The sequence below is a fragment of the Macrobrachium nipponense genome, chromosome 24 (genome assembly GCF_015104395.2).
Source record: "Macrobrachium nipponense isolate FS-2020 chromosome 24, ASM1510439v2, whole genome shotgun sequence".
Lineage (NCBI taxonomy): Eukaryota > Metazoa > Arthropoda > Malacostraca > Decapoda > Palaemonidae > Macrobrachium > Macrobrachium nipponense.
Genome location: NC_061091.1, coordinates 16,013,102 through 16,036,242, shown reverse-complemented (window position 1 = coordinate 16,036,242; position 23,141 = coordinate 16,013,102). Strand labels below are relative to the sequence as shown.

The window sequence follows — 23,141 nt, the reverse complement described above, 5'->3', positions numbered from 1 at the left end:
AAGCCGAAAATCGTCGTAAGCCGGAACGACACTTGGAAATATGTCTTAAACTAATAAAAAGTTATAAAACCTACTTGTAATCCTTTGGTTACACTACATGTTGTTTCCTGTAGTTTTATGTACAACCTGGAGTTATTTTCATAAAAGAATGCTGGTTCTTGAAGGTAAAAACTATTGTAATCCTCTGGTGACACTACATTCTTGAAGTTTTATGTACAACCTGGAGTGATTTTGCCAAATCTTGAGGGCTACAAGAACAGCTGATTACTATTTACGTATCATATAGACTAATTTTAAAGTAAACGTATCTTTAAATAGGCTTATATATTAGTATCAACAAAACATTTCCTGCTATGAGTCAGAGGCGTTTAATGAAACGAACACTTCTCTGTCCTATCTGTTCAGAAAATAAATGTTACGTCAATCCCCGAGACGGTGACCATTGTTGCCAAGGCGTCTCTCTCTCTCTTCTCTCTCTCTCTCTCTCTCTCTCTCTCCTCTCTCTATCTCTATCTCTCTCTCTCTGATCAAATTACACTGGAACTTTGACATGATTGCCCTATATACGAATGTTTTGAGATACAACAGAAAATTTGCGAAAATATAAGCTTTGATATACAACAAATATTTGAGACGATTTTGCGATGAGTGTTAGTTGTATAGGCGACCGATAAATGGCGTTCAGTCTGTTTGTTTGTTGGTGCTGCATGTTAACACGTCGTTGTTTAGTTCGTTGTATTTGCGCCTATTTTTCGTGTTATTTTGTCTATTTTATTATTAACCATGGGTCTCAAAGCTAAAGACAAAGCAGGTGATAAGAAAAACCCAAGAAATGATTTCGATGGAAGCAAAACATGAAATTATAGCAAGCATAAAACCTTCCAAAGGGCATCACCATTATTTTTCTAAACTACAAACTGATTAAAATAAAACAAAAAAATAAAAATTAGTTAGCAATGTTATTTCATTGTGTTTTATTACTAGTTATTAGTGTACATACGTAAATAAAAAGAGAACAAATCGTTCCCTGCCACCCTTCCCTACCTCCTCCCCCTGCTGGCCTCACGTCATCTTTCGTTGTGGTAAGTAAAATTCCTTTCTTTTTTTTAATTGATTTTATTAACATTTATTATCATTTATCACATTGCTGTTATTTTATCATTATGTGTGTTATTACTCGTTTATTTTGTGTATAAATTGTGTATATTATATGTAATTTAGCTGTGTTTAGGTGTGGTTTCATACCGCTAGAACGGATTAATACATATTACATTATTTTAAATGGGAAAAAATGCTTTGAGATACAACTGTTTTTGATATACGACGATGGTAACGGAACAAATTAAATTCGTATGTCAAGGTTCCAGTGTACTGGATAATGTCTCTCTTTGGATACTTCGATTTTGCCAAATCTTGAGGGCTACAAGAACAGTTGATTACTATTTACGTATCATATAGACTAATTAAAGTAAACGTATCTTTTAAATAGGCTTATATTTTTAGTATCAACAAAACATTTACTGGCATGAGTCAGAGGCCGTTTAAACGAAACGAAACACTCTCCTCCTTAACTCGGAGCGTCGGAAGACACCTCTCTCTTCTCTCTCTCACTCTCTCCTCTTCTCTCTCTCTCGATCTCCTCTCTCTCTCTCTCGTCTCTCTCTCTCTCTCTCTCTCGTTGTAATCTAACCAGAAACTTCGTTTTGTTATTATTACTGGAAACAAGCAATGATTTTTTTCATTATTTGTGCTTTTGGACTGTTATATGTAAACTTTGCGCACCGCAAGCTAGTATGATTTCATCGCAGCCTCGGAAACTAGTTCCGCATATGAGTGCCTGTCACTAAAAATCATAAAGAAAAATACCGACATAAAAAGTGTCGAAAATCATCATAACCTCAAATTTTTGTTGTAATCTAACCAGAAACTTATTTTTATTAATATACTGTGCTAAACTATAAAGGATTTTTATCATAGTATGAGTTTTTTAAAAGCGTCGTTAACTCGGAGCGTCGGAAGCATCAGCGTCGTAACCTCGAACAAGCGTCGTAACCCAGGACGGATTTTTCCATTGAATATTTAAGAAAAGCGTCGTAACCTCGGAACGTCGTAAGCCTGGAACCGGTCGTAACCCGGGGACCGCCCTTCGAGATAAGAAATTAATCCGTTCCGAGGCGGCCTTCGTATAATGAGTTTTTCGTATCTTGGAACACATTTTACATGTAAAATGTCTAATCCGTTCCAAGCCCTCCAAAACACCCCATTAAATTTCATAATAAAGCTAAATTGACCTATAAACAATGAAATACTACAACAATTTGGACCATTCAATACAAAAATTAAGAATAAAAATTGAAAACCTGTAAATAAAGTGTATATTAGTGGTAAGCAATGAAATTATTACTGTAACGTAAAATGTGGAAGCTTACCTTTCGAGTGAGGCTATCTCCGATAGTGGCGCAGAGGAGGAGGAGGACAAACGGCAGATACGTACGTACGTACGTAACACTTAACTTTACAAAAACACACACAAAATTTAAGGAAAACCATAAAACTAAAATTTACGAAACACCTTAACAAAACTGTAACACTTAACTTACAAAAAATCTAGAGAAATTACGTTAACATTTTTTTTTCTTTTTTTTTTATTTTTTTTATTTTTAACTCTTTTTTTTTTACTTTTACGTAAGCTTTTTTTTTTTTTTTTTTTTTTTTTTTTTTTTTTTTTTTACAGAATTTCAACTTCATCACCGCTTTCAACGTTCTGTGTTTTCATCACTTGGTTCTTCCTTTTTGCTTTCAACTTTCTGTTTTTTATCACTTGGTTCTTCCTTTTTGCTTACTCCTACTAATGCTGAAGGCCTCTTTAAAAATAACGATCCAAGGAAGATTGCTTCTGCCTACTTTTCACAATGTTCCTGAAACGACTCAAGCAAACGTCATCGAACTGCGCAAGCATACGACCTGTGAGCCTTTTCGGGGTGTCTTTTTTTCGATAAACAATTGCACTTTATGAAAAGCGCCTAGAATATCCTTAATTTCTGCCGTTGTCATAGGCTCCTCCTCCTCTTCCTCGCCGCTGCTAGAGAACTCCTCTTGAACGACGTTAAGTTGCAATGGCCTCCAACTCCTTCAGGTCATCCGTTGTAAGCTCCTCTTGGTGCTCCTCGAGAAGGTCGTTGATGTCGTCCTCGTCGACGACCAGCCCCATGGACTTGCCGAGTGCAACGATCTCATCAAGATCTGGTTCCAAAACAGTTTCGGGATCATCAACTGTTTCTGACTCTGCAGTACCAGCTCACCCCACGTCGAATCCTCGAAGTCTCTGGCGGATACGGCATCAGGCCAGAGTTTCCTCCACGAGGAATTCAAGGTTCGCCTCGAAACCTCCTGCCAAGCTAGGTCAAGAGTCAGATGCAAATGACGATGTCGAAATGCTCCTTCCAAAATTGACGCAAGGTGAGGTTGTGGTATCGGTGATGTCGAAACATCTCTTGAAAAGATTTTCGTCGTACAGCTTCTTAAAAGTTTCGAGATCACTTGCTGGTCCATGGGCTGGAGAGAGGGGTGGTGTTGGGCGGAAGAAAAAGAATCTTAACGAAGGAATACTCCGCAAGGATATCTTCCTCGAGGCCAGGAGGGTGGGGAGGGGCATTGTCCAACACCAGCAGACATTTCAGGGGGAGGCGCTTCTCTTCCAAAAAAACTCTTCACAATCGGGCCGAAACACAGATTTACCCACTCCGTGAACAAAAGCCTTGTTACCCAGGCTTTTTGCATTAGCCCTCCACATCACTGGAAGCTTCTCCTTCAACACTTTGTGGGCCTTGAAGGCTCGAGGAGTCTCGGAGTGATACACCAGTAGGGGGGGGGGGGGGGCTTCACCTTGCAATCCCCACTGGCGTTCGAACAAAGTGCGACCGTAAGCCTGTCTTTCATAGGCTTTATGCCCGTGGGTAGCCTTCTTCTCTTCCTCCGTGATGTATGTCCGACGAGGCATTTTTTTTCCAAAAAAGGCCAGTCTCATCACAGTTGAAGACTTGCTGAGAACTGTATCCTTCCTTGGTCATCATCTCGTCGAACGTCTTTTTAAAGGCTTCGGCTGCTTTCGTGTCCGAGCTGGCAGCCTCCCCATGACGCACCACCAAATGGATGCCAGTCCGTTTACAAAATTTCTCGAACCAGCCATGCGAAGCCTTGACCTCTGGGGTTGGAAGTCCCTTCCCCTCCCTCGTCTTCCGCCTGCGCAATCAAATCGCCGAAAATAGCACTGGCCTTGTGAGCGATTGCTGTCTCCATTACTGTATCGCCAGCGATTTCTTTGTCTTTTATCCAGATGAGGAGCAGCCGTTCCATCTCGTCGTCCACATGGCTCCTCTTGCTGGACAAAATAGTGATGCCCTTCGATGTGTAGTTGCTTTGATGGCATCCTTCTGTTTAAGGATGGTGCCTATTGTCGACGGATTACGGTCGTATTCCTTTGCGATCACACTCAATCGCATACCAGCTTCGTACTTCTTTATGATCTCCATCTTTGTCTCCAGAGACAGCATCCGCTTCTTTCCGTGAATTTCAACTTTCTTGGGACCCATGACTACGTTAATTTACGTAAAGTTACACAAATACGTAATAATACAGTCTTCGCACAACACGATAATATATACTGCAACGAATCACTAACGAATTTACGTTACTAAACGAAATTGTTGGAGCGAACGAATGCCGATTGCGTACAGTAAAGTTTCGGGTGCGGAGTGGCCGAGCTAAGGGAACGCCAGCGCGTACGTATAGAAGATGCATGATGGGAGGGATGCTGTCCAATCAGAGAGAAGGATCTCATGGCTTGGCTAGCATCAGGAACCAATGGGAGAGCAGGAGGATGGTGGCGAGTCTACTAGCACTAAGATGGCGCGTGGCGGCGCAAGTTTCAAAATTGTTATCAGGGAGGCAGAATCTCGGACTTTCAGAAACCTTTCGTATCTTGAAAACTTTTTCGTATGTAGAGCAGTAAAATTTTTCGCATTGGCTTTCGTAACTTGGATTTTTCGTAAGTTGAGCCTTTCGTATCTCGAGGTACTACTGTATTATTTCCGTTTCTTGGTAGGAAAAAATTATATAGGTCTGCATTGTAGTCCATTCAGGGAAACAAACTTCTGCCATGAAGAAATGGTTCCCAGCAGATTCATCCATTGTCTCACTGAGCATGCTCCGTTCTCTAATAAGGCTATGCTTTCATAAGCATGAGAGCATTATATAATATAGTGCTATTCCCCGTTAGAATCGCCCATAATTCTGTTACATTGCGGTAAACAGCATTGCAAAGGTGTAAGAGATCTTTCTGTTGAAATCTTCTTAGCAAAACGCAGACAATGTTTATTCATGTTTGCCTACAAATTCCCCTCAATCCGAGGCTAAAGTCCGTGATTGTAGGGGAGAGATAAGATACGGTTAGCCAGTCAATCCCGTAGGAGAGAGAGATGTAACCGACCGCTCATGACAGAGAACTAGATGGTACTGCGTTGGTCTACAGTGACAGCAATCTACGTTCGCCGTCTCACAGTATTCTTCCTGAGTTGCCAGTTACTCCATTCAATGAAGGAATAGGTTTTTAATTAATTATCGAGCGCCAAAAACCTGATGCGAGGATTCAGAAGAGCTCTCCTTCATTGGTTAGAGGCTCTTCCAGGAAAAAAAACTTGGAGACTAAGCCTATGAAGTCTTATATCCAATAGCATAGGAAGCTAGAACTTCCCTCTTCAGTCCTCGTTTCTCACTTGAGGATTTCCTTCGGCTAATACTAATTCTCTTCCTTGTCGAAGGGAACGAAGACAGTCGATATCCCTTCTCTATCTTCCTCATCGAGGAAAGAATGTAGTAGAGAATTAGCTGTTCCAATGACTACAATACTCTACGTATTTTACCTTTGCATTATTTTTCTACTGTATGGTTCAAGTCATATAAGCGTACCGAAGATTCCTCTACGGGTGGCAACCGAAAGGACCATTACTCTAATTGCAATTAATCAGTACTGGCCCTTCCGCCGGCGTAGGATAACGCTTAAAGGTATTATTACGACAACATCAACTCAGCTTCTGTATTTAGCGAATTCTGTTTCACTTAAACATATTTGCTTGCAAGTTTCCTATGCTTACACAATAAAATGTTATTAAGATCTTTGTCAATGAGAACAAACCTCTTTTCGAGACAAAGAGTAAATATTTTTTGTCAATGATGTGTTACACACTTGCTTAACAAAACATGTCATATGTCACTAACGAGGGAAAAACGCACTTATATGAGAGTAAGTAATCTAGGAATTCGAACATATAGTTTTTCCGATAACCACCAAATCGAGGGAAGGGGCAGGATTCCTGTTCCGAGATTGGGCTTACGGTAGGGAGAACCTTAAAGTTCCCCTTCTGCCACAGCACCGTCTCGAACGCAGAAAAGAAGAAAGATTCTTAGTCAGAAATCTCTTGGTGTTTTCTTGCCTCATCATAATGAGGGAATGCGCCTGTTACAGCAGTCCTCTGTATATTGGAGAAGAGCTTCTCTCCGTACTAGAATCATCCTGACAAAGGCGACGGCCGCCTGTGCGACATCTTGCGCCTTTGCCATGAGAAGGCTGATCCTGCGAAAAAACTAATAAGAGGAGCCTCGCGGCTGACCTCTCTCTCATAAGGCGATGCGGGAGATCCTGGCGCCTGATTGGCGCCTCGCGCCTGGCTGCTGGAACGCGGCTTGCGCCTGGCTGCTGGAACACGGCTCGCGCCTGGCTGCTGGAACGCGGCTCGTGCCTGGGTGGCGCTTCTCGCCTGGGTGGCGCTTCTCGCTTGCTTCTCTTATCTCTCTTAATTTCAAAGCGGGCTTTCCAACTTCTTCCAGAGTACGCGAAAGATCGTCCGAACTCCAAACATGTCCACTTCTTTGTCTTGTAAGATGAAGAATCGGACGAAGAGATGCACTTTATGAGGATGCCTTTCCAATGGCAATCCTTGGCAGTCTGGGTCGCCACAGATCCTGCCGAGGGGACGCCTGATCGGTGCGGATTCTCCGTAACCTCCGTAAGGCTTTCGACATTCCTTCTCCTCTGGGCCTGTGAGCTTGGAAGAGGTCTAGGCCTGGGAGTGAGACACAGCCGATCAGACGCACCCTCCACTCTTTGAGGATGCTTTTCCTATAGCTATCCTTGGCAGTCTGGGACGCAGCAGATACTGCTGAGGGGACGCCTGATCGGTGGGGATTCTCCATAACCTCCGTAAGGGTGTCGACATTCCTTCTCCTCTGGGTCTGTGAGCTTGGAAGAGGTCTAGGCCTGGGAGGGAGACAGAGCCGATCAGACGCACCCTCCACTGCACTGGGAACACTATATTCACTTCTTACCTTTTAAGAGCTCGCCTTTTGAGCTCCCTCCATTTATTCTTCAAATTTGCAAAAGATGAATTTGTAGTTTCTGTGAGGTAAGAAGGGGATGAGGATGCAACAACTACTAGTCCTGTTAATACTCTAACTGCTCGTTAGCACGAGACTTATTAAAGCTTCTAAAGGAAGCGTTTCTAGTCAAATGCTTTTCTGACTTCCTTAAGTAGGAAGTTAGAGTGTTTGTTTTTCCTCAATCAAGTTTTAACACTTCTTACACGTATTAGTGAATAAATATTAATATTTCCCTTACATGAAAAAGTTGTGAGGGTCTACCTAAGCATTTGGTAGTCTCACCCAAATTATAATTACTTCTTCGTAGCAAAATCCAACAAATAGTTAACAAAAGCGTATGCCAAACCAAAGATCCAATACGTCACCAAAAAATACAGCCTAGAAGATCGATGGCGATGAAAAACGAAAATCAAGTCAAGAGGTACCAACAACAATGTTGACAGTACCAGCGACAGAGAAAATCTGATTAGAAAACGGGAATGGTTCCTATTCCTGCCACCCAGCGGCAGGGCGGTAGATCACCTGACCTACCTGTAGCGTGTGCCGCGAAATTTGAATTTCTGTCGGGACGACGGAGTCGTTAGCTAAGTATATATCTGACAGGGAAGTTGAATGTACAAAAATATAAGAGTTTTAGCTTACAATTGCATTTTTTTACCATTTCGGTAGAGTCAAAGTTGACCAAAGGTTGATATTTTGGCACTTATCGTTATTTATAAGAAAATATTTCAAAACTGATAAAAGCTATAACCATGGGTTGTTTTTAGTTATATTCTACATGAAATTGCACACATTTCCACATATAAAACTTTATGTTACGGCTAATATAAAACTGTGCAAACATTACGACAATCGGACGAAAAAATTTCAGATTTTTTCGGAAGAGTTACCGCGCGGACGTAAGGAAAGTTTTTTTTCATAAATTCACCATAAATCGAAATACTTTGCTAGAGACTTCCAATTTGTTGTAAAATGAAGGTAAATGATTGAACATTACTAGAATATAAGAGTTTTAGCTTGCAATTGCGTTTTTCGACCATTTCGGTAGTCAAAGTTGACCGAAGGTTGAAATTTTGGCACTTATCGTTATTTATATGAAAATATTTCAAAACTGATAAAAGCTACAACCATGGGTTGCTTTTTGTTGTATTCTACATGAAATTGTGCACATTTTCATATATACAACTTTATGTAATGGCTAATATAAAATGGTGCAACAAAACAACAGCTTGATCCGTGAACTCCCAGCGTCCCTCAAGGTGCGTGATACAAAAGTTTTCGCCAAGTAGGCCTATAACTATTTTTCCGCAAATTTAAAAAAAAAACTTTTTTGCGTCGACGTTTCATACGTCAATTCGGCACCCAACAGACAATTTTCGTCAACGTTTAATACGTCCAATCGGCGTTTAAGGGTTAAACAAATATGTTGTTAAGTAAGGAGTGTCTTGTAACCTTCCTACTCTGCATGGCAGAAATACCTAATTGCTATACGTATGTCAAGTAAGATCTTCCATTATGCTCCTGATATGTCAATGTTGAATGGATAGCATGGTTTCTACATAGTAAATTCTTTTTCCACAAAAGGTCTTTTCATGGATACCAGACATTCCTCATTACCATAATAGTATTCAAAATTTGCATGCAATATTTGAAAGACTTAAAATGCTTGGTCAACAAGACTGCTATCATTGTATGATTTTTTCATTTCAATGTTGCTGAAACCACCAATTGTTCCACTCAAAGCAAGTAAAAGAGTAGTTCCTCACTGGACGTGTGGGTTCCATACACAACTATCAATCTGGTAGCCCAAGTTTGCTTCTTGCGGCTGCCAGCGTTGAATCAGAGGAATTTATTTCTGGTGATTAGAAATTCATTTCTTGATACAAACTGGTTCCTAACCACGTAAAAATACAAATCTAATCCTTCGATCCAGACCTAGGAGAGCTGTTAATCAGCTCAGTGGTCTGGTAAAATTAAGATGTACTTAAATCCACTCAAAGCACAGTTCAGCCTATGATAAAACTTTGACAAGGAGGACTCAGAAATGCACTTGAGCTTTAAATCTTCCCTAAACTCTTCTATCAAAGTTCAAAGTAGTGAACCACCTTTAACTCTTCATCAAGACTTCGTAATAATATAAACTAGTCTACAGTAAATATGCAACAAAAAAGACAAGCACCATACAGGTGATGAAGGTCCCTTTCAAAAGTTGGAATAAACTGATTGATAGCAATCCACTACCAAATTAATGAGGAAAAAAAAATAAGACACCCAAAGCATACCATGAACACTAACCTTATAGCAGTAGTAACAAAACAAGTACAAAATAATAAAAAAAAATGCTAACTAGCTATCAATTCTATGGCAGTTACCCACCATTATTTAAAAGGGCAAAATACCGCAAAACCCCAATGAAACAAAAACAAAAGATACGTATTACAATCATATGCAGCACTGAAGCTAAAGAAATTGACTAGAAATTACCTCACTGGTGATAAAAAGCCTAAGTAAAAATCCCCCTGGAATTTTACCATGAAAATAAAACTGCAATGGGAAAATTTGCAGGAGAAAAGGAATACTCTACTAATTTATCAAAAAAAATTATTAATGGAAAGAAAATGGGATGGAATATAGCATACAGTATTCCTGAAAACTATGTATACAATTCGACCCCCTGGATTTGTGGGATCACAATTCACAACAATTTCTGTGGAGCATATCTATAAATTATTTGCGGGAAAACTCACCCATTTGCGGATTTCTTTGTAGAGTGATATTCTGTATTTTCATTCAATTTTTGCAACTAAATGCTGTACTGTACCTACATATACATTTTATAATAAAATAATGATTACAGTAAAAACATTACTGAAAATATTTTTCTCTCTCTCTCCCTCTCTCTCACACTGAGATGAGAGAATTTTTATGCATATGCAATATGTATGTATGTTTATTTTTGTTTGATAAAAAAATTTACTAATTTTCAAACGTTAATGTTAATATTAATACAATTACTAATATTAATATTAATATAAAAAAAAAATAGGGAGTCCCTGGTTTACAGCAGGGGTTCTCTTCCAGTGGCACACTGTTAAGCCAAAAATCACCATAACCCAAAACATCATAATTATAATGGAAATAAAGAGCACTTAAAGTGCTGTTACATTGTTTATGCCAAAAAATAGAAGTTAGTGGCGCTGTGCGGTAGCGCCATGAGCCCGGAACGACGTAACCCGGGGACTGTCTGTACAGTGAATTCATAAGATTTTAGCTCAATGAAAATTCTGTCCCTCATCTTTTTCTGAAAGCTTTGGTGCGAAGGGGGGACATAACTGTCAAATATGTCAAATTTCTTGAGATATTGACAGCAAGGGTGGTAAAAAATGTTGTCACTCCATGGTCAAATACCGTAAATGTTGACACTTGGCGGTCAAATACTGTATGAAGGATACTGCAAAAATTCTCTCATGCCAAAGAGTAGAATGTGAGAAATGGATAGATAAATAGATAATTAGTTCAACCCTCCCCTCTCTCTCTCTCTCTCTTTTGGATGGAAGGGTCAGAAGTACATTTGTACATATATATAATATTAAGGGTAAAATGTTTAAGATGACTTTGAAATATTAACAATATCATTCCAAAGATTAATACAGTAATAAGATAATAATTTATAATTCAAGGTATATCTGATTTACGATGATACTTCAAGCACAATTTGGTATTTGAACTTTCCAGATAGGCAATTATATAAGCATTTTTAGAGGGGGTGGTTAACTATTCATGAGGGGTGTCTGGTACGCATCCGCCATGAATACGGGGGCTCACTGTAATTATGAACTACCAACCACCTCCTAGCCATGCAAGAAGTGAAACTGCTAGTAGCTAGGACCTAGAACTGAAAATGCATGTGCCAACCTATCTGGAACTGCTGACCTTGTTTTTTTTTGCTTATGGAATCTGGTGTTTGGTTTTGTGTGCAGATGACTAAATTAGGCTATGTTAAAGTTAAGTTTGTGGTAATGCTACAGACTCCATTTCCACATTCATCACAGATAATTACATCCCATTTTCCTTCAAACTGATGATGTAATTTTATACTCGTAGGGAACATTAGATTGAATTCTTTTATACCTTCCACTGAGTATTTTGAAAACCATCAGGCTAACAATTGTGAAACATTTTCTGAAGCTTTAGAAGACTTGGATCAAATTACCATAAACTATTGACATGTAAATGCAGTAACAAAATATAGCACTCTGAATTACAGACCTCTGACTGCACATCTTCAGCTGCTTCCTCTTGCATCCGGCGAAAATCTTTGCCTTTACTTTTCACTAAACTACGTAAGGAGACCTCTTCTTCATTATTGTACCCAACATATCTAACTATGGCTTTACCCCTTTCTGACTGAACTGAAATAATTGTTGCTTCATATATCTCTCCATCTTCATTGAATCTTGAGCGGCAAAAATCTCCAACATGCCACTGGAAATAAAAGTTATGCCATGATGACAATAGTAATCAATTCAGTATACAATTAAATAATGAAGACAGACCCTTAAAAATATCTGGAAGGCTACACACTGTAATGATCCATAGTGTAGTTCAATTCAGGATGAATCATGCAGCCTTAAAAAGTGACGCATTTCGTTATTACTTTTTTTTACAAGTGTTTTTAAAGAGTAGTGTCTGGTTCAAGAAATAAAACCTTCATTCACCGAACTTGGCACAAATATATATATGCTATAAAGAAGAATAGACAACACACGTATATGTACCATTTTGCCAAGACAACCCATTTTGAAACCCTTTCATTTTTGCCCATTTCAATGAAGATATAAAAACTGAAGGTCCACTTCTATACAAATTGCAGTGTATTCATCATGAACTCGACCTTCAATACCATTTTATGCAGGGAGCCTCTTAAGAAATTCTGTCCTTATGGTACAGGACAATTGTGTCATTTTTTTAAATATTTTTAATCTACATTTTTCCATACATATAAGGAATAAATTATAAATTCTCAATAAAAGTCAAGCCCTATTATGTGAAACTTATCAAAATTGAAAAATGGAAGATCATTTTTCAAGGTACAATAATCAGAATAACTAACTGAAAAGTCCCATAAAAACTGACTTTTTTGCTACCAATGCTTGGTGATAAACCAAGACAGAAGCTCATTTACCCTGAAGCCCTGGTGAAAAATATACTGAAATTCATCAGCCTGTGGTCAAGCTCCTCCAGCTTTACAAGTTTGTATTTCAAATCACACCATTGCTCAGCACATGACTGGGTCCCAGGAGTTTTTCCACAGACAGACAGGTCATTGCCAAGTGATGCATACCCACGGGAGCTGTGAATACATGTGTGTGTGTGTGTGTGTTAGATTGAGCAACTGCTTCATCAATGTCTGGTCCATCCTCAACCAAGAGCATGTGTAGCATAGCATACAAGCTTACTCACCTTTAGCCTCTACATTGGTTTTGGCTGTTCCTGGAGTTCCACATGAGGAATGGCTTTTGTACAATTAAGTTTTTATTTAGTTTTCTCAGTGCAAGGTTCGATGCTAAGTGACTTCAGTAATGATTGTCTGCCAAGTTCCTGAAAGCAGTCACCAAGGCAAGATGACGTACCGTTCCATCCTTCAGGAAGGGATCTGATTGAACTGGAATGCCAATCACCACCCAAACCCCACCAGGCTTTGTAGCAGCATCACTTTCATGAGGTGACTAAGCTAATTTATGAGTGCAATGACCTGGGACAGGCGACCCCCATGCCACATCTAAACCCAATTTCATCTATCAAGCTCACCCTCATGAGTACTCCTGAAATGAGACCATCATTTATACTGCCATGGTCACAGCTTGCTCAAAGTGTTATGGACAAGGAAAATGGTTTGACCACCTGTTGTCCTGTTGTCCAGTAGATCTAGCAAGCTCCTCCCGCAACCTCTAACATAGCAAAGGAAGTTTCATGTACTAAAGAATGCAGACTACTCCCTTAAGGGTGAACTTTGAAGAGGTATACTCTGCTCACCAGCAGAGTCCATCATCTTGGACTCTAGGTAGCATCATGACTTGACAAAGATTGAGCAGGCCTGCTAACTTTGCCATGACGGGTGTCTCATGTGAGGATGAGAAGGCAAAGTTATAAAGGTTGTTGGTTTGCAGGAGGAAGGCTCTTACTTTTATATCAATTCCAAGTGCCACCCTTTGGGCAAACTATGTGTTTTGATAAGTCCCTGACACTGTACATATTACCTAAGGCAAGTTTGCCTTGGTAAAGTCCCTCTTGGCAGAACTGACTGCTTCTTGGAACCTCCTTAGTTTGTTGAAAAAGGTAGAGAAAGAAAACCTACTAGTTTTTCCAAAGAGCAAGGTAGAGGAAGCAGCGGAAAAAGGGCATACTGACAGCAAGATTCCTCGATCCTCTGTGGAGTCCCCTTCATGTCCTACAGGGTAATGAAGGGAACTGCACCCAAGCCTTGGTCTGGGCCAAGTGTCAAAAAGTCTCTTTCCACAAAACCATTAAGGAGTCCATATTTCTTCTTCCTTCAAAATGAGCCAAGCTTTTTGGTCACCTACTCCAGCTCTGGTAAGGAAGTCTGTGTCCTTATGGGAAATTACCTCGCAAGGCCAACGACTTCTCCTTTCGGTTACTGCTTCCATTTCTCACCACCTGATCACCCTGTAGGCAGAACGGAGTGATGTTGGAAAAGAAAGCACTGGAAGGCTTTCACAGGTGTGTCTTCCTGGTGGAGAAGGGACCAGGCAGCTGGAAACTATTCACAGATCTCTCATCCTGTGAACAAGTTTGCATTAAAAACTTGGTTCACAATGGAAACATCTTCACTCTGTTTACAACGAGATTACCAATTCACAGGACTCTCTGTGCTATAGACTGGCAATGGGTGTATCACGGAAATGTTCACCATGTTGATAACTTTGGCTTATTCACAAAATACATGTTTACTGAGTTACTTGGATGGCTGGGTAGTTCTTGAACTGAGACTGCCTTCTAACATTTCATCAACAAAGTGCAAGCAAAGTATACCTATGCATGCTGATACACATGGTAGGAGTATGTGTCTTCCTGTCAGACTCTAATCCCAGCACGTTCGGGAAGGTGTACAGACAGTTCCTGTCATGGCAAGAACTAGCTTGGGTCTGGCAGGTAATGCACAGTCACCTATCATCCCTGGAGAAATTCATCCCACACAGAGAGCCTCCAACTAATGCTTGCTTCATGATATCCTTGAAAGATTGGTAAAACTCCTTGGATGTACAGTAACGTACTTGAGAAACAGGTGGGATGATAGCCACAGGAAAGGTGACTTGGCTTTCTGTACTTCCATAAAAGCGTGATCGACATAGTTGTCGACAAGTTAAGCAAGCTCAAGAACCAGATTGAAGACAACTTAAAAGCAGTGGAAACACAGGAGACAAAGATGGTGAAAAGGAAAAGGAAATCAGGAGGATGAAGATAAGTAATTATTGACTGAAATTTCGGTCAAAAGGATACCCAGAAGTCGATGACAAGTGCTTACACCTCAACCTTTCTAAGACCAGACAGAACACAGCAGACATCATCCTTACCACAGGCACTATCGAGATCAAAAGAAAAGCCACTGTTGATTACCAAAAGGACAATACGGGAGAAACTAATTCAACGGTATATACTCATACCCAGCCCCCTAACGTCATCCACTGCTAATTGACAACCTTGCATTCAAGCCCCAAAAAACAACCAACCAGCTTGCACTAAAGATATAGATATATCCATGTAAACAATAAGAGTTTGTGTTCTTAATGGAACAAATGAAGCTTATTAGGACTGAAAATTATTAACATGAAATCAATTCAAAGGTACTAAACAAACAATGCACAATAACTTTTCTAAAATACTTAGAATCTAAAAGTTTGTGGGTGGAATTTGGGAAATATCTTATAAGAAAACAGTAATTTCATAAAAACATTGCAGACTTGAAGATTATGGGAATCTTCTTTATAACACACTCAGAGAGAGAGAGAGAGAAGGAGGAGGAGAGATAGGAGCAGGAGAGCGAGAGAGAGAGGAGAGAGGAAGAGAGAGGAGAGAGAGAGAGAGAGAGAGAGAGAGAGAGAGAGAGAGAGAGAGAGTCCATCAACTTACAGGTAATGATTCTACCTTTAACAGTAGAATATAATTTGGTTCTTTGCTCCAATTAAGCTCCAATACAATTTTTCTGCAGCAATCATCATTAACTAATGTAAAGTAAAATACTCTATTGCACTGAATATCATAACCCTGACCTTCAGTATTTTACTCTTAATATGGCACTTCATTATGCCTGGAGATTGTACACCTATACAAGTGTATAAGATGACTTGTTTTCATCCAGCAATATTTGGAGAAAAGCAGTTAATTCAAAATATTTCTTGTTTTCTGCATACAAATTCTGGGTTACTTACATTGCAGAGATTTTTAAATTAATTCTGGGTTACTTACAGTGCAGAGACTTTAAAATTAATTCTGGTTACTTACATTGCAGAGATTTTTAAATTAATTCTGGGTTACTTACAGTGCAGAGATTCCTAAACTTTAGTACAATGTCTTTTAACAAATATAAATGCTACTTAGCCAAATTTAATACATATACTGTCGAGTTACAACACACAAAGAAAGAACATTTCAAAATTCTACTGGACTGGATGCTACTGAAATAACACTCACTTGAGCTTTCTTTCTTGCTTTTCTCCTCTTCTTCTTGGAGCTTTTGTTATCCCTGTCAGAAGCAGTGTTCACCTCTGATACTTCGCTCTCCGTGGTGCCAAGCCTGTTGTTAATCATCTTGCGCACACGAGCTGAGGCCTCATCATACTGCTGGATGAGTATGGTATCATCCCATATTTCATCATGAGTTAAATCATCCTGTAAGACATACAAAAAAAAATTATGTTGTCATCATTCTCATTTTTAGCTTCAGCCTTCATTATAAAAACATCTAAATACTGCTTCTGTGTACTAGGTGAACAATAAATAAACATCTGGAGCATAAAGCTTTAACTAGAATAAAGTTAATTTTTCAGCAGCAGAGGAAACCCTAATTACACAACATCTTAGTTGTTTTAAAGTTCTATGTTTGATAAAATGTTAAGAATTCTGTAAATTGGTATCGCCAATGCCAGGCCATGTGTTTATATAGAAACTTGGATTCATCGATCTATTTTCATATGGTATTGTCACACACGTAGAACTATCGGAAAAAGTCTTTAAAACAACTAGCCTATTTCAGATGTGATTTCAATTGTGCAATGCAAAAAAACTACATTTAATGACTTTTTCAAAGTTGGACCCATCAGTGTACATTAATATATGTTCATCTAGAATTAAAAGACTGGAACAAGGCCAAAGACCCCTGTAACTACTATTTCTGATGTAATTTTGACTGTACAATGCAAAAATCTAAAATTTTGGACCTTCCTTGAATATTTACTGCCAACAGAATCTTACTCCTCCAGCCAGATACGGGCCTAGAGGCATAGGTTGGATTAGGTTAGGTTAAATACATCCTTGTACTCTACTTGCTCTGTATTTTACTGCCTTTCGATTATGTTTTACGTTCATCTCCGAGGTCTGGTACTAGGGATAAACATGGTGGAAGCTCTGCAAGATGCCATGCTTTGTACTAGGTAACCCCTCAGGGATGAAAGTAAAAATAAGCCTATAGGTTTACAAAAGATTATATATTTCTCAAAATTATCTCAGTTTTACTGCGTTACAGTTTACATACACCTTTTTGAATTTTTCAGACAAGAAATTATGGTAAAACTGAAGACTACTAGGGTCAACAACCGACTCGACTAGCCGAGCCACTGACTACCACGTTTGAGGCCACCCTCCCAAAAAGTACTTTAACATGTCCTGACACTGGAGGTGGTCATCAGTCCATGAGTTGTTGGTGGTGAGAGAAGGAGCTCAAGACCTCTACTCTCCTTTCGAAGTAAGTATTTTCTCCAAAGTTACATAAAGGCTTTATTTTAAGATTAAACAGAGGGCAATGAAAAGTCTGGCCCTACGCAGTGCACACTACCTCCATGACGCTTTTGAAATTTTTACTTACAACTCGGATATTTAGAAGATTGACGCCATCTTGATGTTTGCGGAGTCGCATGTGTCAACAAACTTCCCATTTCCTGTGCTAAATCCGCACACCACTTGTACCATAGAACGCTGGGGTGGGGCACTTTCATCACAACAATTGTAAACAAAAACTTCCAACAACTACTTTTTTTAAGGAAACTACGATATTTGGTAGAAGTAGTGGTAATGTGCACCAGATAATTATTTAAATAAACAGTTAAACGGCAGTATAAGTTTATGAATTGCATAAATATTTTTACATATTCATGATTCTTAATTTGAAAATATTCGTTGTTGAAAAAGTAACTAGATTCCTGACTCAAATGTCAACAGTTTAGCTTGTGAATGGTACTTACGGCATTCTTCGTGCTCTTCAATTGTTTATCAGTGTTTCCAATTGGTATGTGTATACCCTCCAAACTGGGTATAAGACTTACACAAAACTGGGGAAATAAGTGAAATTAGCGTATCTATTTCTAGTATATATACATATTACAGCAATTTTATCATTACTGCATTACTATGACAACTAGAATTCATGGAAACAGTTTGTAAATGCATCAGCATATGTGTGAGTCATTTTGCCATTGTTTGCTCGTTTGTACTTCAGAAATATCTGTAATTTTTTGGGGTTAATTTGGTTGCAAAAAAGGGATAATAGACATGAATTAAATAAACATTTTGAAGTAACAAAGTAAAGTTAAACTAAATAATGAGTAAAGTAAACAATTAAGGGAATAAAGCTTTGCACCTCATAACTCAGTTGTTTGTCCGCTGCTCGTAACTGTGTTTGTGGAGTGAGTACTTAGGAACCAGGAACAGCAACGTGGTTCAAGTGCAATGTGGAGTGAAATAAAACCAAAATGTGTATAATTACAATCAAATAAGCACTGTGGAGTTTCAGTTGTGATGGCAGTAAGGATAAAACCACCGATTACAAGGTAAAAATGATTCAGTTTCAAACCATGACCCCTGGATTAAAAAGTTCCATGCCTGTCCTTCTTCCTTCCTTCACCTTCCTTTCTCTCTCTCTCTCTCTGTTGCCAAATGGTGTGTGTTCACCCTCTAAACTGGGCATAAGACTTACACAAAACGTAGAAATTTGGTAAATTAGCCTATGTATTGAAAGTATACATACATACTTAAAAGCAATTTTATCATTATAGCATTACTATGACAACTAGAATTCATGGAAACAGTTTATGATAATGCATCCGCGTATGTGTGAAGCTGCACTAATGTGGCAACGATGATTTTGCCCATACTTAGCATGCAAAACATTAAAGGTTACATTTCTTTCTGGCATACAGTATTAAAAAAATCAAAAATACTAATATAGACTTAAATCAATGAAAAGTGCTAGCAAAAATGACAATTTGTCCACAAATTGCATTTTTCCTAACTATACAAACCTGAGGTCCTTTTACAATAGGAAGGTACTAGCGGCAGCTGGATAGGTCGTAAGCTTTCGAACAGGGGTTCGGTAGTTAACTGCTTGTCCCGACAGGCGCGCTGCGCGCGACTGGGAGGTAAACAAATCACTTTTGCTTTTGGCCCAAGCAAAAACTGCAGAGTGAGGGGTGGCATGAGGTGGGGCTATGTGTAAAAGGACCTCAGGTTTGTATAGTTAGGAAAAATGACAATTTGTCGAAAATTGCATTTTTCCTAACTATACAAACCTGAGGTCCTTTAACAATAGGAAGGTAACTAGCGGCAGCTGACGGTCGTAAGCTTCGAACAGAGGGGAAACGGTAGTTAACTGCTTGTCCGATCGTGCGCGCGCCCGCGCGCGCCGAGAGGTGAAGAATCACTTTTGCTTTAGGCCCATGCAAAAAGTTGCAGAGTGAGGGTGGCATGAGGTGGGACTATATGTAAAGGACCTCAGGTTTGTATAGTTAGGAAAAATGCAATTTTCGACAAATTGTCATTTGTTCCGATACGTAATACAAACCCTCGGTCCTTTAACAATAGGAAGACTCACTTCTTGGTGGGAGGAATCTGAGTCTTTTTGGTGAACAGACTGGTGTTCGTCCAACCCTGGAGTGCCTCCCTGGTCGTAAGAGCAAGGGAGGGATCCAAAACCTCTGTCCGATTGATCGGGGTGTGCACCGCAGGATTAATGGTCGACCTCTGGGCCAAGTACTAAGAGAGAGGCAAGCGTATCTCTTCGTACCAGCAAGCAAGAACTTGTTCCTGTTTGCAAGAGACAATCATAAAATGATGGGTTTGTCTCAATTTGGCATCCACTTCCCTCCCCCTTGTTGGAGAAGTGGTGGATATTTACTCCTATCCCTACTGAAAGGGATGGATGGTGCTCTATTGAGTAGCTCACCTGCATCTCGTCCTTACCCAGCAGGGTGACGACCGTGTCCCTCTACCCAAAGGTAGAGGGAAGAAAAAGATGGGAAGAGGAGCCAGTCACACTCTCATTCCTCATCCATTCTTACGGTCACACCAGGACTCGATGCTGTTCAGACCTGCGCAGGGTTCTGGGTTAACTACACAACGTGTTGAGCACCACCACGGTTCCTAAGGAAAAAGATCCAAGGAACTGTGGGCAATATCCTGAAGGTAGAAGGAGGTGCATGCGGTCCGGTTGGACCAGGCGCCTGCCCTTCATTACCTGCGCCACGGAGAAGTTCTTGCGGAACGCGAGAGAATGATGAAGAGGCGTCCACACTCATCCTGGGTGTCGATTTCTTCAGACAGCTCCGTCGCACCTTCACAGGACAAAGCAGCATAGCCTTCGTATCGGAGGCGGTGAAGTCCATTAGGGAGGGTATTGTGAAGGACTCGAACCAATCGTCAGTTTACCGAAGGGTTCTGAGTCTTCGCTACGAAGATCGTACGAAATCGAGCGTCACAAATCCCCATCCCTTTGTGCTTGACTTCTCAAGAGAAGTCATGCAGTTACCTAAGACGAAAAGAAGGGAATAGTCGTATGACCTATCCCTCTTCTCGACTTTGGTTATGTACAGTACTCATACTGACAAGCTATTAAGACGAAGTAATGATTGCTCTGGAACAACCGAACTAAGTCCACATGCATAGTTCGTACTGACTCGGGCGCTCTGACAGCTGCCGACTGACTGGTTCGGAATCAGTAGAGGCAAGTTGTCCAAGCATCCGGGTAAGTCACGTGACCTTCGCCCTTTAAAGAGTTATGCTGAGAGACCAAACAAATAAAATATTTGTTAGTCACCGATGCCCCGGACGGCGCGGCGATGATTCTATTAATGCATAAGCTCAAAAGGCGAAAGTCAATTGCCTTCAAAAGACCGAGGTCCCTGATGGCAAGAAAATCTCATAGACGTTGAATCTCAGCTTAAGGAGAAAACAACACTATGTACGTTGAAGACGAAGGTAGGCAATGATGCAACCTACGTCTTCCAGCTGAATCGAGAGAAGGAATCTCAAGATTCTAAACCTGTGCTTACAAATGACTGAAAACGTAACCGCCATTTCATTGCTGTTCGTTGTGCAATGAAAGCGGGGCGTTATTCAGTAATGAAACACAGGGGAGAGGCCGCTTGAAGAACTGCTTCTCATGGGCTGAACGTTTGGAAGTAGAGCTGGCAGGTGTGGGAGTAGGCGATGTCTTCAATACATCTGCTTAATCCGGGGTGAACAATGAACATTGTACACCTCGAATACAAGATATTTTGAGGACAAACTCAGATTCCGCAAAAATCATTCGCATTATCGGGATACGATGCAGCAAGAGACTATTACAGAATTCTGTTACCGTGCGGTAAACAGAAAGATGAGAGTCGAATTAGATATCTCTGTTTAAAATTCTCGCAATACCGAAGACGATGAATACTAGCGTTTCTCAGCAGTAGATGGTCATTCATGTATGCGAGAATCCCCGTTAATCAGAGACTTAAGTCCGTGATTGTTGGGCAGAGATACGGTTGTTATTCAATCAAAACAGGTGAGAAAGACATAAACAACCGTCTATCTCAAAGCGGCAGCTGATACTGAAATGCCTCGGGCAATTCAATACGCAGTAGCTGTCGCTGACTCGTCATCCTGAGTTGCCAAGTAATCCTTTCCACGAAGGAATGCGTTCGGCTAGAACCACCGAGCATAAAAAGATATGCTCGAGCAATTATATTTAAGCGAAACGAATTTCGGTAAATATAAAAGCTTAAATGGTGTTGTTGTGACAACACCATAAGTATATCAAAATTGAAACTGGAAACTCCTGGGAGGTTGCAAGGCAACCCGGGTTGCAGTTTCAATTAGAATACTTTTCGTCTAAGTCGCAATCCGTAAAATAACCAGGATATGCGCCTACCCCTCGGACCATTCAACTGCTTAGCAGAATCATGTCGCGAGGTTAATATACGTAGTATATTTGTAGGATTCTGAACAACGATCTCCATCCTAAATTCTTTCCTTCAAGAAACAAAATAAGGATTGGAGATCGACCACCTTCGTTCTCTATTAAAGAGAGTGAAGGAGAAGTCTTCCTCGAAGGAAAGCTTCAATGGTGAACAGAATACTAGACGATAGTTCAAGCCAAACTGGATATTCCCGTCCGTTCTTCTCTATTCCAGGTTGGTCGCCTACTGTGAGATAGTCTTCTTTCAGCAGCAGTCTTCTTCCTAATGCTAGAAATTCCAGGAATTCGAGCATAGGCGAGGTTCCCGATTATCGTGTAACATATCGTTTTGGGGATTCTCGTCTCGCTCACTTTGGACCGTGGTCTCGCGTAAGTGTTTGGAGATCGTAAGAAACTCTAACACTTTGAATGCGCTAGAAATTCCGTAGAATTCTAAGCAGTCTGCGAAACCCCCACCGAATTCGTCAAACGATATCGGCTGGTGGTCCTCTCGATTCCCGTAGAAATCGAGAATGGGGCAGGATCCCTCCTCAACGACCGGGGCTTACGTCAGGTAGGACCCGAAGGTCCCCCCCCTGGTAGCGCAGTCCCCAACGTGGGATCCTACAGAGAAATCTCTGTAGGATCCTTCCTTCTTTCCCTCGTAGCCGTAAGGAGAGAGGGAATGGGGGAGGAATTGGATACTCGCTGCGCCTTCCCAGTGGAACTAGCAGTTGGAGAAAAGTAGGAGCAGCCATCGCCTTGCGGCGATGGCCTCTCAGAGTCTGGGAAAACGTATCGTCAGAGAAAACGTTTTCCCGAGGAGGGTTACGAACTCTCACTGTAGGTAAGGGTCTGCGCCACTGTGAACGTCGTCTGGGTGGGGCTGATCGACACCTGACGGAGAGAGCTGATACCGTCCTCCGACTCTTCCAGTCCTCGTCGAGGTCGAAACCTCTCAGGAGGACCGAAGGAGTATTTAAATATCGGTGTCCGAAGACACGTAGAAACGCCGCTGTCGCAGTAGAGGAGGTGGAAGTAGCTTGATCGACCGGCCAGAACTGAGAGAGCCTTCTTGTCCGGAGACGAGAGACTCTCGGTTCAAGACAGAATCGGCAGCTACCGATCGCGGGCATACCCACCGTCGGTTTGGGTTCCCTCTCGGGCCCCAAAACGACTCGAGCAGAGACATGGGCTCTGCTGGTGGGAGCGGCGATCCTTCGTCGTTGTGCTGACGAATCAGTGCAATAACCTGGGT

General features: G+C 40.7%; 1 protein-coding gene across 1 annotated transcript in view; it reads right to left on the bottom strand.

Annotated features, from left to right (window-relative positions):
• LOC135205471 (survival motor neuron protein 1-like) overlaps positions 1 to 23,141 on the bottom strand; it is a gene marked incomplete in the record, with an annotated part of 172,391 nt that overhangs the window by 60,648 nt on the left and 88,602 nt on the right. Inside the window, 1 exon segment of the mRNA XM_064236160.1 lies at positions 11,704 to 11,919. Within this exon segment, the coding sequence (XP_064092230.1) occupies positions 11,704 to 11,919 (216 nt within the window).